At 39.6% G+C, this 15,812-nt stretch overlaps 1 protein-coding gene across 1 annotated transcript; it reads right to left on the bottom strand.

Annotated features, from left to right (window-relative positions):
• Positions 1-552: 552 nt before the first annotated feature.
• Positions 553-15,679, bottom strand: tti1 (TELO2 interacting protein 1). Its single transcript, XM_058085652.1, has 14 exons — positions 15,568-15,679; positions 14,517-15,272; positions 13,191-13,528; positions 12,838-13,120; positions 11,817-11,988; positions 11,466-11,737; positions 10,022-10,402; positions 8,912-9,071; positions 8,424-8,600; positions 8,210-8,361; positions 7,222-7,362; positions 6,791-6,995; positions 1,935-2,022; positions 553-1,865 (listed from the first exon to the last, which is right to left on the bottom strand). Exons 2-14 carry the CDS (start codon positions 15,240-15,242, stop codon positions 1,670-1,672), a joined length of 3,291 nt encoding a protein of 1,096 aa, XP_057941635.1. The 5' UTR covers positions 15,243-15,272; positions 15,568-15,679; the 3' UTR covers positions 553-1,669.
• Between the last annotated feature and the right edge of the window lie 133 nt (positions 15,680-15,812).

Raw genomic sequence — 15,812 nt, 5'->3', positions numbered from 1 at the left:
TTTCAAAAATCGACACCCTGAAACTTTGGCATTTTATGCCATTTTTGGGCTCTTCTGGGCCCCCTTGCTGAGTTTGTGTGAGGTTTCCGCTGTCTTTTTGACCAAAAAAGTGCATTTTCAGCAAGTTGAAAAAATTGAAAAAAACTACATACTAACCCCCTTACGTTTTTTTTTCAAAAATCACAAAATTTAATACTGGCATTTTATGCCATTTTTGGGCTCTTCTGGGCCCCCTGTTGAGTGTGTGTGAGGTTTCCGCTGTTTTTTTGACCAGAAAAGTGAATTTTCAGCAAGTTGAAAAAAAAAAAAAAAACGACATACTAACCCCTTACGTTTTTTTCAAAAATCGACACCCTGAAACTTTGGCATTTTATGCCATTTTTGGGCTGTTCTGGACCCCCTGTTGAGTGTGTGTGAGGTTTCCGCTGTCTTTTTGACCAGAAAAGTGCATTTTCAGCAAGATGAAAAAATTGAAAAAAACGACATACTAACCCCTTACGTTTTTTTTTCAAAAATCACAAAATTTAATACTGGCATTTTATGCCATTTTTGGGCTGTTCTGGGCCCCCTGTTGTGAGTGTGTGTGAGGTTTCCGCTGTCTTTTTGACCAGAAAAGTGCATTTTCAGCAAGTTGAAAAAATTAAAAAAATGACATACTAACCCCTTACGTTTTTTTCAAAAATCGACACCCTCAAACTTTGGCATTTTATGCCATTTTTGGGCTCTTCTGGGCCCCCTGTTGAGTGTGTGTGAGGTTTTCGCTGTCTTTTTGACCAGAAAAGTGCATTTTCAGCAAGTTGAAAAAATAAAAAAAACGACATACTAACCCCTTACGTTTTTGTCAAAAATCACATATATACATTGATATTTTCATACATTGCCACACCGATGTACAAGCTGCAAAGTTCAATAAAAAAAGTAGCAGTTTAGACACGGGATATTCCAGTACTATTGTGCGTCCTGCTATTAAAGCGTGTGTAATAGGAGCCGTCAACGTCCTGCCCCCAACCGCCACCATCATGACTAATGGTGCTATTGTCAGCGGTGGCAGAAGGATAAATAGCAGCAGCACGCGAGCAGATAAAGAAGCAACAACGCTCCACATTTACAAACATTAAGATAGGCCACCTAAATAGAAAAAGGCGCGGCCCTTGTTTCCTCACGCTGAAAGGCTCGTACATTTATTACGGAGCAACAAGGTGGGAGGCTTCGGGTCTCCCCCACTCTACTAAAGAGGTGATGCGATAATGGAGGTGGGGGGACTGGGCTCTTGCTCCTCCATTTAAACACAAGCTGAATGGCATGAAGCGATAGTGGCTTTGATGGGCTAGCCACGGACAATTGTTCACCTTGTGTGACAGTATGTGGTCGTTCCAACCGGTGGGCCACAGTGGGCGGCTTCTCCCGGCCAACAATATCGTTCTTCTCATTTCTGTGGACGCATTGCAGCATAATGATTTTTCAAAATTAAGCACAAAAATGCAATTGCAATCTGTTAGCATATAATTCTCCAATGAATATAATTCAATTGAATACACATGGTAACATTGCAAGGTTTTCTCGACGGTTAAAACATTGCTGTGTCTTCATCAGAAGTGCATACAACATCTAGCACCTTCATAATTATTGATATATATGCCAGTCAGGAGTCATTTAGAGTCATAATCAATCATTCTGGTTGGTCAAACTCCTCTCTGAGTAGTTTGAGGACGTTATCCGAGTACTCGTCTCTGGGTCGGCCCATCCCGCTCAACTGCACAGGCTTCAGGTCCAAGTGCGGTGGTATGTAGGAGAACGGGCAGTGGAGCTCGTTTAAGGTGAACCACACGGCATCCGGGTCCACTTGGATCAAGTGGTGGAAAACACTAGAAAACATTAGAAGATGAATTAGATGATGTAGTTCCCGAAGTTAAGATCGTGATATTGTGTTTTACCTCAAGCAGGCCTGTTGGAGTCTGATGGGTTGTCTGCAGCTAAGGTAGGGCAGACACGCTTCACTGACAAGGTCCAAGTCTGCTTCAGCTAGAAAACAAACATGCCAAAGGAAGAAAGAACAGTCAACACAACACAACCCCTGATGTTTTTTGTCAAAAATCACCGCCCTCAAACTCTCATTTTTGGATGCTTCTCAGGCGTATGTTGAGTGTGTGTGAGGTTTCCCCTGTTTTTTTGACCAGAAAAGTGCATAAGAAGCAAGTTGAAAAAAACGACATACTAACCCCTTACGTTTTTTGTCAAAATCACCAAATTCAAACACTGGCATTGTATGCCCTTTTTGGGTCCTCCTGGGGCCCCTGTTGAGGGGGTGTGAGGTTTTTTGTGTTTTTTTTTTTTTTTTTTTTACCAGAAAAGTGCATTAGCAGCAAGTTGAAAAAAAATGAAAAAACGACATAACCCCTTACGTTTTTTGTCAAAAATCACCGCCCTCGAACATTGGCATTTTATGCCCTTTGTGGGTCCTCCTGGGGCCCCTAATGAGTGTGTGTGAGGTTTCCCGTGTTTTTTTTGACCAGAAAAGTGCATTAGCAGCAAGTTGAAAAAAACTGAAAAAAAAATGAAAAAAACGACATACTAACCCCTTGTGTTTTTTGTCAAAAATCACCAAATCCAATTACTGGCATTTTATGCTGTTTTTGGGTGCTTCTCAGGCCCCTAATGCGTGTGTGAGAGGTTTCCCGCTGTCTTTTTGACCAGAAAAGTGCATTTTCAGCAAGTTGAAAAAATTGAAAAAAACGACATATAACCCCTTACGTTTTTTTGTCAAAAATCACCAAATTCAAACACTGGCATTTTATGGCATTTTTGGGTGCTTCTCAGGCCCCTAATGCGTGTGTGTGAGGTTTCCCGTGTTTTTTTGACCAGAAAAGTGCATTAGCAGCAAGTTGAAAAAAACTGGGGAAAAAAACCCACATACGTGTTTTGTCAAAAATCACCACCCTCAAACTCTGGCAATTTATGCCATTTTTGGATGCTTCTGGGGCCCCTGTTGAGTGTGTGTGAGGTTTCCCTGTTTTTTGACCAGAAAAGTGCATTAGAAACAAGTTGAAAAACACCAAAAAAACAACATACTAACCCCTTACGTTTTTTGTCAAAAATCACCAAATTCAAAATCTGGCATTTTATGCCATTTTTGGATGCTTCTGGGGCCCCTGTTGAGTGTGTGTGAGGTTTCCCTGTTTTTTGACCAGAAAAGTGCATTAGAAACAAGTTGAAAAACACCAAAAAAACAACATACTAACCCCTTACGTTTTTTGTCAAAAATCACCAAATTCAAAATCTGGCATTTTATGCCATTTTTGGATGCTTCTGGGGCCCCTGTTGAGTGTGTGTGAGGTTTCGCTTGTTTTTTTGACCAGAAAAGATCAAGAAAAGATCAAAAATCACCGCCCTCAAACATTGGCATTTTATGCCCTTTTTGGGTCCTCCTGGACAAGTTGAAAAACACAAAAAAAACGACATACGAACTAACCCCAGATCAGTTACAGAATCGCAATTCCTACCACTCTGACTATAAAAAGTAGGATATATAAGAGCAGAGTTTCTGAGAATTTCTATTTTTAAACCCTTAACTGGGTGCCCGGGTTCGCCTTTCCAATTTTTCCAAGAACAGGTAGGTTGGTCTGAAAAAGGCCTTCATGTCTCCCCTCCCTTTCATGTACTCCCTTGCCTCACCCTAACTGGACTTCTTTGTCGTCTCTCCGTCCCCTTTTATGTTGCCTTTCATCCTATTTTCTTCATTTTGACACCCACCAGTCTTCCCTTCCCGTCCAATCCTCACATCACCGACAGACATTTAGCCATTCCCTTAGTGGCCCAAACACTCTTCCTTTCAAGCTTCATTTCAAAACATGTCTATCCCCCCCCCCCCCTTTCCAGGTTGCTGCGTGTCAAGAATAAAAGAAGCGGTACGCATTTCAGAGTTCAATAGGATTATTCAGCTACCACCTTTTATTCCTTTTCTTCCCTTCCATCTACTGCCGCCCGCCGCACTCATAACCACCTCCTTTGTGCGAATCAACGTGCTCGGAATGCAGTGGAGAAGCCGTACGCTAAATGAAGAAAAAGGTGAAATTGAAGCAGAAAGACGGCCGCACATGGGGGCCCCAAAAATATTTTATTTGCTTCTGTCCGTGTTGGCGTCCGAAGCGCTCTCTGTGACCGAGGCTGGCTAATTGGCTTGCTGCAGGCGTCCCACAGGCGGGCGGGTGGGAGCCGAATCGGTATTCACTTGAGTGACTGTTTCTCTCCTCTTTTGCTCATTCACAAGCTCGCTAAGAGGATAGATAGCAGGAACGGCCATTTCTTACAAAATGGACACTCAATTACTCAAATGTTATTGTTGAAATAAACATTTGAATGGGATATTTTGAACTGCTGTTTCCTTACTAGTGTCACAATAACGTTGCTATAATATTAAATTAAGAATATTAACCATTGAAAATAAATGCAATTTTTTAATGCAATGTTCTCCTAATTCTGTTCCCATTGCAAAATCAAATCAACTTTATTTGTAGAGCACTTTTCCTGCAATTAAAAAGAAAACAATTACAAACAAAGCCCCTCCCTACCACCCTCCATACTAAACACACACAGCCACCCACACACACACACAGCCACCCACTCACAATCACACACAGTAGGGAGACATGGCATGGCACTGAGGATCAAGGAAACGCCACCTTTGGGGCCGTCCACACTGGGAGGAGCTGCAGGCCGTGCCATCGGGGCCCCAGCACCTGGGCCCCCCCGACTCCGACAGAGGGGCGGACCCCCACATCAAAGGGAGGAACCCCCAATCGGCCGGGTCGAAGGGACCCAAAAACAGCACCCCCATCAGCAGACCCGACACAGCCCCCATTGTGGAGGACCCCTAGACAATTACAACTGCAGACAATTAGTGCACGCCAATATTGCCGCAAATTCTTCAATACACGATTAATTTCTAGAACCCGTTCTCTGCCACTGTACTATTAATCGCATTTGTTTAGAAATTCAAGATCAACAGCAAATACATCATCTGAAATGTCAACAACAACAAGCTGAAAACGTGTCCATTATGTTAATGTAACAATAGCATAAAAGAACATACTTGGGAGACAAGTTCCCAGTAAGCAAGTTCACCAAGCTCCCGATCTCTCTTTCCATATCACTGAATAGCAGGAGCAGCATATCATCACCAACATGCAGTGCCCTCTTGTGGCTGTTGACAGTAAGGTTTACTCTCATATATTCCCATGAGGGAGCGACAGACATGAACACCACCCCCCCATTTTCAGGCCAAATAACAAATCTCATTTAGTTTAACTTGAAATTGTAAAGAATATAGACATTTGTTTGTACTATGTATTCTCTGAATCAACTATTGGTAACTGATACTCTATCCATTGTAATTTGGTAATGGTAATGGTTTTATTTCATTTGAACATGCATCAGATTACAATTGAATGCATCACATAATCAGTTCACAGTTCCACATGTCCAAAAGGAGTAGGAAGAAGCAAAGCTTATTAAGTCCTACCCCTCCATCTGGTACTTTTACAATCAGTAACTGTTACATTTGTTCACTTCCTGCTTTCCTAATATAGTTTAAGTTTTTTTTTTTTACTTTATTTTACTTTTATTTAATTTTTTGTCACGTACTGAAGTAGGAGGTGATATGAGCATCCAATGACATAATGTGTACCATAGTAAGTGTCAATATAGTGATATATATAGCACATCATGACTGGTTCAAGACTCTTCATCCTTGTATTTAGCAAACATCAACTGCTTGTATTGTTTCTTGAATTGGCTCATCGTTGTGCATTGTTTGACTTCCTTACTCAATCCATTCCATAGTTTGATTCCACATACTGAAATGCTATGGCTTTTTAACGTAGTCCTAGCATATAAGTGTTTCAAATGTAGTTCTTCCCTGAGATCATATTTCTCCTCTCTTGTAGAGAAGTATTGGATGACATTTTTAGGTAATTGGTTATTTTTAGCCTTATGCATTATTTTAGCTATTTGAAGATGACTATATCAGCAAGTTTAAATATTTGTGATTTTAGAAATAAGGAGTTAGTATGTTCTCTGTAGGCGGCATTATGAATTATCCTCACTTATTATTTAGAGCTAAGATAGTAACACAACATTACATACAAAAATACAATTCACTCCAGATCATAACAGTGCAGTTTAAATAAAAATACATATTTTTATTCCTCTGAGATGTATGGATATTCTGAATTGAAATCAAGTATATTCTGAAAGAATTGTTATTAATATGCCTATGACTGAGAATATGGCTGAGACAAATAGTTGTACTAGTCTGCCCCCTGGTGGCCAAACTGTATGCAGTTAAAAAGTATTAGAAAATCCACTACCTTATTGTGTGAATGCACACATACTATGTTATTGGAGTCAACCATTTTCATCTATTCCTTCCTCCCCTTCTTCTTGTTCCACTTAATGGCAGTAACTAATTTATTTCATCCATGACGTCGTATGCAGGGTGGAGCACTATGGAGCGTCCTAACACAGTCCACATAAGGACTGACACCATTTTATAACTTTATTCTAACTTGAACACACACACAGCAGTACAGGACAGATGATGAGACGTGTTTTGAAGAGTTCTGCTGTTCGACAGGTAAGAACTAGCTAATTTGTGCCGCCCATTAGCACCGAACCAACCAAGTTCAGCATCCGTGTATTCCGGTTCTTAAAGATACTATATCCCTTTGGTTTAATATTAATGTAAAGTGAAAAAAAACTAATATGTTCCCTGTGTGCGATTCTGTTGACTTACCCAAGTCCAAGCTCTGGCACAGGGACCCCAACCCCTCCAGTACTGCCAGCTGCAGTTTGTAGGCCAGTGTGTGAGTGTAGATGGGTCCGGCCTTGGCACTGATGGGAGCCTGCTGTGCAAGCAAGGAGTTCAGCTTTGGCAAAACCTCCTTGGACACTCTCCTCCTCAGGAAGTCACCACATGTGCCACCCAATGTACACAGAACCTGCAAGAGACAATGGGTGACTAGTCTGAGCTGGGCCGACCGTCATTCAATTTCTCTCTGCCAAGGAGTTGTTTACGCTGTGTTTTGTTCAACTTTAGAAACAATCAGTCACATGTGGGTTTGGAAAATGAACCGTCAATTAATCCGTCAATCAATTATGCAAAGTAATGACACCAGTGCCTGGAACGGTACTTCTATAAATCACCACAAATGAGTTTTGACATACCCTAAATGCTCTGAGGACGGCTCGTGGGTCATCAGCTGTCAATCTCTGCAAAAGGGCGGGCCAACAGCGATGGGCCATGGGCAATAACTCATCTTCCTTCTCACTTAGTAAAAGAATACACAGCTCTAGCACATCCAGCACCTGGGTGTAAAAAAAACCCAACATAATTCCAATTAATTAATTTTTTTTAATTAAAACTATTTTTAAACTATTATTATACTACTATTAACTATTATTTAACTATTATTAAATTATGATTAATTATTAATTTATGGAAGATCTAGAAATCTTCTTTGCTGGTTATTGTGTCTAGCTGCTCTATAGGAGTCCACAACTCAATATAGGTACATTTTAACAATATACTGTACATTATGAAAAATATGTTCATATTTTTTTATTAAATTTAATTAAATAAGAATTAAATTAAATTGAAAACACATTAATTTAATTAAATAAGAATTTAAATTGTGCTTTTAATTAAATTAATGAAATTAAATTCTTATTTAATTAAATTAATTTAATTAAAAACACATTAATAAAAAAATTGCTTTTAATTAAATTAATTTAATTAAATTCTTATTTAATTAAGTTAATTTAAAATAAACAATTTATACTATATGTAAAAAATTATGAACATATTTTTCATAATGTACAGTATATTGTTAAAGTGTACCTATATTGAGTTGTGGACTCCTATAGAGCAGGTAGACACAATAACCAGCAAAAAAGATTTCTAGATCTTCCAGAATCTGCACCTATTCCAGGCTTCATTTAACAAGAATACTACATTCTAACTACATTTATAGGTCAAAAAATTAGAAAAAGCATAATAGGTTCCTTTTAAAGACTAAATCTGAGATAAAATATACTGTAAACGTATAATAATGGCTTAATTGTTAACTTTAATCAGAAAAAAAAACAGAAAAAAGCAAACAAATGTTTTTTGTGTTGGCGAACCAGCCAGGAGATTTCTCATGTTACCGAGTACCTTCAGTCGTAGCCGGAGATTTGAGTCTGACAGCAGATGAATACATCGCTCCATCACATCTTTGGTGATTCTGAGGTGCATTGGAAGATCCACTTTGACATCAGGACCATTACCGTCATCGTCCTCCTCTGTCTCGGTAGGGGGAGGAATCTCTGCAAACAAATATGTCGGTCAGTTCATAAGTCTGGTGGAGTTAGTTACAGAATATACACACCAATGTCATCAACGCCATCAATGTCATCTTGTTCGATTCCAATCCCCTCTGCCAGTGCTTTCTGTTTGCGGTAGTCCACTAGGAACTGCTGGATATTGAAAACTTCCTGTTTGGTGGAGGTCTGCTTGGATCTGCTAGATTCTTTGGTCCTGCTAGGACTTGGGGGAAACCATCTTGCTGAAAGTAAAGCACATAAGAGAATATACTACATCTTTATAAATAATAGTGTTGTTTAGATTTTATAAAACAAGAAAACACTTTAAAATAAATAATGATGGTGCAAACAAAAGCATCATGAAATGTAACATGACAAAAAGGGAATCAATCCGTCAATCATCTGGTGGCGATGGGCAAGATCAATGCTCCGATTTGCTGAAGTCCAATTATTACAGTACTGATTCAAATGCTCAATAAACATTATTTTATTCATTTTATAATTGCTATTCAATGCATGATGCTCGACATACATGAGTAGCCAGGTCACTTACCAAGCGCCTTCATGAGGGCGTGCAGTACGGAGCAGAAGATAGCGGCGGTGTGGTCGTAGCTGAGGTCAAGAGCCGTCAACACGTCCTGAACAATGTCTTGCACCAGCGGCAGCAAAGTGCAGTCGGAGTGAGTCAACATCACCGTTAGCACGCGAGGAGCCTTAACAGGACAAAGACATCTTAGTTTTGTTGAGTACAGTCAAACCTCAGTTAGCATCTACCCTGGTGCATGTTTTTTTGGTTAATGTTGATCATTTTGCCTCTGTTTGCATGCAGTCTCTGGTTAGTGTACAATATAAAGTATGTTTTGTGTTATTAAATACACGGTGTGAAACCATCTGCATTGTTGTATTGTCACCTATGTTACGTCGTCCTTCGATTTTATAGTTTTCGAATTTTAGTTTTACAATTCTAAATGCAGGAGACCCGGGGTTCAATTCCACCCTCTGTGTGTTTGCATGTTCTCCCCATGCATGCGTGGGTTTTCTCCGGGTACTCCGGTTTCCTCCCACATTCCAAAAACATGCTACGTTAATTGGCGACTCCAAATTGTCCATAGGTATGAATGTGAGTGTGAATGGTTGTTTGTCTATATGTGCCCTGTGATTGGCTGGCCACCAGTCCAGGGTGTACCCCGCCTCTCGCCCGAAGACAGCTGGGATAGGCTCCAGCACCCCCCCGCGACCCTCGTGAGGACAAGCGGTAGAAAATGAATGAATGAATTCTAAATGCATATAAACAATGAATGATACATGTTAATTTTTCCGCCCTTTGTATTGAGTTGTGGACTCCTATAGAGCAGCTTCACACAATAACCTGCATAGAAAGCTTTCTAGTTCTTTCAAAATCTGCACCTATTCCAGATGTATTTCTATGGCTTTTAATTTATTCCACCCACAATCCGCCTCCGGGTACGCCCACTCCACTGTGATTGGTCACACGGCGTGCTAACATGGTGAAAAATTGACAGTGCAGCAGATAAGGGAGGGCAGGTCTACAGCTTGTATTCGGGAATGTCAATATCAGGAAGTTTGGCTCACTGTGATGTCACAGGAAGCCAGTGTTAGAAAAAAACAACTAAAATGTTGCCTCCAAAATGCTCAATTTTACCTGTGGATGCTGGCCAAGCCTCTGCAGGTTGAGGGAGATGTCGTTTAGCAAGTAGTCGGAGTTGTCATTAATCATTTCCTTCAGAGACGAGTAGCCGCAGGCCTTACTGATGTCCCACATGGAGTCCAGTGCTGCTTGGCTGATGAGTAGTGTCTCTTCCCCTGCTTTCTCAAGGACAGGGTACAGTGATGTCATAAGCAGGGGACGGAAGTCACCCCGCAGGGCCTGAGCGAAGCATGCCATTCCCTCCAGCTGGATGCACAGCTGCCAGATGTTACTGTTGAGCTGATGGACGGTCGACACAGACGAGGCGGAAGGTGCCACTTGGAGGGAGTCGTCATGAGTGTTGGTTATGGAGAGGAGGCTGGGCGGGTTTAGAAGCTGCAGATAGACAAGCAGACAACTGTATTCAATGATGCCGGATATGGCAAAAAAAACAAACAAACAAAAAACAATTGAAATTTATTTAATTAAAATTATTATTAAATTATTATTAATTATTTAATTTAAATTTTTGAATTAATAACATAATTAAAATAAACATAATTTATACTCTATGTAAAAAATATGAACATATTTTTCATAATGTACAGTATGTTGTTAAAGGGGACCTATATTGAGTTGTGGACTCCTATAAAGTAGCTAGACACAACCCAATATACGTAGGTACACTTTAACTATATACTGTACATTATGAAAAATATGTTTTAATATATTTTTTTACATATAGTATAGATTGTTTATTTTAATTGTTTTTAATTAAATGAGTATTAAATTAATTTAATTAAAAACACATTAATTTAATTAAATAAGAATTTAATTAAATAAATTTAATTTAATTAATTTACAGTTCATATTTTCACAGAAAATATTTTCACAGAAAACCTATTTAACTTTTTTTCCAAAGCACCCCTCACATATTCAATATAGGTACACTTTAACAATATACTGTACATTATGAAAAATATGTTCATATTTTTTACATATAGTATAGATTGTTTATTTAAATTGTTTTTAATTTAATTAATTTAATTAAAAACACATTAATTTAATGAAATAAGAATTTCATTAAATTAATTTAATTAAAAACACAATTAAAATAAACAATTTATACTATATGTAAAAAAAATATATGAACATATTTTTCATAATGTACAGTATATTGTTAAAGTGTACCTATATTGAGTTGTGGACTCCTATAGAGCAGCTAGACATAATAACCAGCAAAGAAGATTTCTAGATCTTCCAGAATCTGCACCTATTCCAGGCTTCGTTTAACACAAGACTACAACATTCTAACTACATTTATAGGTCAGAAAATTAGAAAAAGCATCATAGGTTCCTTTTAAAGACTAAATCTGAGATAAAAATATACTGTAACCGTATAAAAATGGCTTAATTATTAATTAATTTAATCAGAAAAAAGTGTTGTGTGCATCTCCACCTGTAGGTCCTGTCCATCCCTGTCATTCTCCTCACTGACGGTGGTCAGATGCCAGTTGTTCAGGATGATGTATTCCTCCATAACCAGCATCACAGCAGATCTAACGTCTTCCTGCGAAACCGACGTTTTTCCAACTTCACCCTTTTCATCTTTTCCAGCAGCGCCTCTGATGATCTCATTGAGAACCATTGCAGCCTGCTTTCTGTACACCGAAGACTGGCGGTACAGATCCAAAAAGTGGTCCGTCAGCAAATAAATATCACTGTAGTAACCTAGAGTTAGGAAGCAGCAAAACAATTTAATGGACACGGATGCTGAAGATAGTCCATGTGAATTAATAAGCCCGCCTACCTAATGTCTGACAGATCTCTGTGAGCACGGAGAAGATTTTTTCATCGGTGAAGAAGAGGAAATGCTTCCTCCGCACATGAGTGGTGTGAGGAGATGCAGAGCTTGTTTTTATTATGGGATTGTGGCCGCGTTCTTCTACAATACGAACATCACTCACGTCCAACTCCAGCACCTGTAGAAACACACACACAGTCTTTTGTTGTGAAAGCTGTACTTTGATACAGTACATATATATATATAATCATAGGTGGATTTTTTTTGTATGGAACATTCAAGGTCAAAAAAAAATATTTTGCCATTGTCTGTACAGGTAAGAAACAGTTTATGCTGGTGACTGTTTGACCCCAGAACAGATTATTTCCGTTATCATAATCTGCTATGCAAAAAAAATTATTATAAATGAAAAATAAGTATAATGGTAATGGTTTTATTTCATTTGAACATGCATCAGGTTGCAATTGAAGGCATCACACAATCAGTTCACAGTTCCACATGTCCAAAAGGAGTAGGAAGAAGCAAAGCTTACTAAATCCTACCCCTCCATCTGGTACTTTTACAATCAGTAACTGTTACATTTGTTCACTTCCTGCTTTCCTAATATAGTTTAAGTTTTTTTGTTAGTTTATTTTATTTTATTTTTGTCATGTAATTGTGAGTTAACTGTGAACAAAATGTGATTAATTGCGATCAAATTGAGAATTTTAAGTTTTGGGTTTTTTTTGTTTTTTTATTTTGTCGTCACATACCGAAGTATGAGGTGATATGACCATCCAATGACATAATGGGTACCATAGTAAGTGTCAATATAGTGATATATATAGCACATCATGACTGGTTCAAGACTCTTCATCCTTGTATTTAGCAAACATCAACTGCTTGTATTGTTTCTTGAATTGGCTCATCGTTGTGCATTGTTTGACTTCCTTACTCAATCCATTCCATAGTTTGATTCCACATACTGAAATGCTATGGTTTTTTAACGTAGTCCTAGCATATAAGTGCAACTGGAGAACGGTATTACCTGCATCAGAGCTTTAGAAATCCTCTGGAGATGCACGGCTGAGTTCAGGACCACAGACACGAGTGGTCCTAGCAGCTTTAAATAACCCAGGAAGACATTAAGGACAAACAGCTTCTTCTGGTCATCACTAGTCCGCATCAGTCTTGGCAGTGAAGTAGACAAAGAGTGGAGGTTCTCCGATAGGACGTCAGTGAAGGTCTGACAGTTGTTTTTACTTTGAATATCTTTGGCATTCAAAGATGTCTGATTTTTCTGCGAAGCCTCCCTCAGAGCAACCTCACACCTAAAACGAGAGAAGACAAGAAGTAACATTTCTTTGAGCTTTTTTTTTATTATCTCCAATCAGAACAAACCTCTCTCTGACTCTCGGCTCATCATCATTAACGGCTCCCACAAGAGCTTCTAGCAGCAGCCCGACACAATCGCTCAGACACTGGCTACACCTGCCCAGCAGGTGGTCCGCCATCTCCACCACCTCCAGACGAACCCTCCAGTGTTGATGGGCCACTGTGCTTGAGATGATCTTCTTCAGGAGCATGCACAGCTTCCCCGAGGTGTTCTTCACCCAGTCCTGCGTGCGATGGACAATCATCTGCTCCAGTTTAGCCACGCCCACCAAAGGGGACTTCTGAGGCTCGATGGACTGAAGTTGAGCGTCATCCATGACAAGGCCGACGATCCTGGACCAAACCTAAGTTGAAAAATAGCGAGAAAGGTGATGTATTCTGTTTTAAGTACAATATATCAACAACTGTATATGTATGACCTTTGTGCAGCCGCAGTAAAATGTGATATCTATGACATCAGGTGTGAGTGACAGGAAGAAAAGCTCAGACACAATTGGTGAGAAGATGTTTAGCACCACCTGCATGACTATACTATTCTGTTTTTGGAATGTGGGAGGAAACCGGAGAACATGCAAACTCCACACAGAGATGGCCAAGGGTGGGATTGAACTCGGGTCTCCAAGCTGTGAGGTCTGCGCGCTAAACACTTGACCAACTTTATGATTATCTTTAAGATTATCATTGAAAGATCATTGTGTCATGTCGCATTTCAGCCACTAGATGGTACTCAAGTGTAGTGTACCTTGTAAGTGAGACTTACCATATTAGCTACCAATCAAAACAGACAATACACTACCAATGTATAATGCAGAATATTAACCAACTACTCTGTGAGCTCTAACCTATGTGGCCTGCGTGCTAACCACTCCACACAGAGATGGCCGAGGGTGGGATTGAACTTGGGTCTTCAAGCTGTGAGGTCTGCTCGCTAAACACTCGACCTACTTTATGATTATCTTTAAGATTATCATTCAAAGATCATTGTGTCATGTCGCATTTGAGCCACTAGATGGTACTCAAGTGTAGTGTACCTTGTAAGTGAGACTTACCATATTAGCTACCAATCAAAACAGACAATACACTACCAACGTATAATGCAGAATATTAACCAACTACTATGTGAGCTCTAACCTATGTGGCCTGCGTGCTAACCACTCAGCCGCTGTGCATACAATATATATATATATATATATATATATATATATATATATATATATATATATATATATATAATTTATCTTTACAGTAAAAATGGGCATATTTCAGACATAGTTGATAATGGTGATTAATCATAATATTCTGGGGGAAAACTCAACAACAAAGTTATAATACCTTGATAGCTCTAACAATGACTCCATGCCCTTGTCTCACATCTCCTGTAATGATCCTGGCAACGGCCATGGTGATTCCAGGCAAAAATGACGCCATGCTATTGCCTAAAACTTCTGTTTCCTCGGAGCATGGTACGACATGATCCTGACTGCAATCACACTGAAGAGCCAAAACCTGAAGGCTTTTCAAGGCTGCTGTCTGAATATCTCGGGATTTCTCCTTCTCTGCTAACGCCAGTAGCAGTGAAATGGCTGCACCCAACCTCGGCAGCATTGCGGTTTCAAAGAGTTTAAAGATGATATCACCGTAAGCGGCATGAATCAAAGCTTCCAGGCATCCCAGCACCGTTAACTTCAGCTCCTCTGAAACATCTGCAGGTCTTCCAGGATTGGCTGGGGAACACAGGCAGAGACAAAGCTCTGAGATAAGCTCACTGAGTGTGTCCAAGTTTTGAACACAAGTGTTCTGCAGAACGTGTCTCATGGTTTCAACCACAGCTTGCACCAGTTTGTCATTCTTGGGCCCGGGTACTTTTAGCACAAAGCGAAGCGGGAAGAGGATATACTCTTGGAGCTGCTGCAAAGTAGCATCGTCAATGTCTTGTAACTGGCCGCTTAAGGTCTCAACATTTTTGAGAGTTGGCTGGCGGGTCAGCAGGACACAAGCCGGGCGCAGGTAGGCGAAAGCAATCTTTGGATCGCTTATCTGAGGCATGGTTGGAGACATCACTGCTGAGGTGACTTCCCAGTGGTGTGCCTGCAAAAACAAATGGCAAAATAAGTTTGGTATCCCCAGGAAATGACCACTATGATGATGATAAAGGTTAAGTAACACATGCTCTGTACACAATAGGTTTTACAACTGAACAAATTTATACTAACTTTATTTACAGAAGCAGAAGGTTGATTTGTAGCATGTTACACGATTCACCTAACCGCTTAGTTTGACAAATGTGCAGCTAAGCTACAGTATCCGACTACAGTATCACATTGTTGACATTTAAGCAATTTAAATCCTGTAATAAGCAGATAAACTGGGACTGAAAACATACCTTCACATGTGTAAATTCAGAGAAGCCAACATTCAGAAAAAAATGTTAAATAGAAAAGTAAACACTCGGACACTTCTACCGCACATCCGTACTGACGTCACTATCATGCGACAGTGACGTATATTATATTGAACCAGTATGGCAGGAAAGGGAGGAGAATCGCCGCTCCGGAAAAAAGTACTCATGGGGTTTGTTCAAAATAAAGACACTGTCGCCTTGTTAATGTTAATTAAATTAAATGTTAA

Source organism: Doryrhamphus excisus, chromosome 10 (genome assembly GCF_030265055.1).
Source record: "Doryrhamphus excisus isolate RoL2022-K1 chromosome 10, RoL_Dexc_1.0, whole genome shotgun sequence".
In the NCBI taxonomy this organism is placed as follows: domain Eukaryota; kingdom Metazoa; phylum Chordata; class Actinopteri; order Syngnathiformes; family Syngnathidae; genus Doryrhamphus; species Doryrhamphus excisus.
Note: the sequence above shows the minus strand (reverse complement) of the source record. Positions and strands in the feature narration are given on the sequence as shown.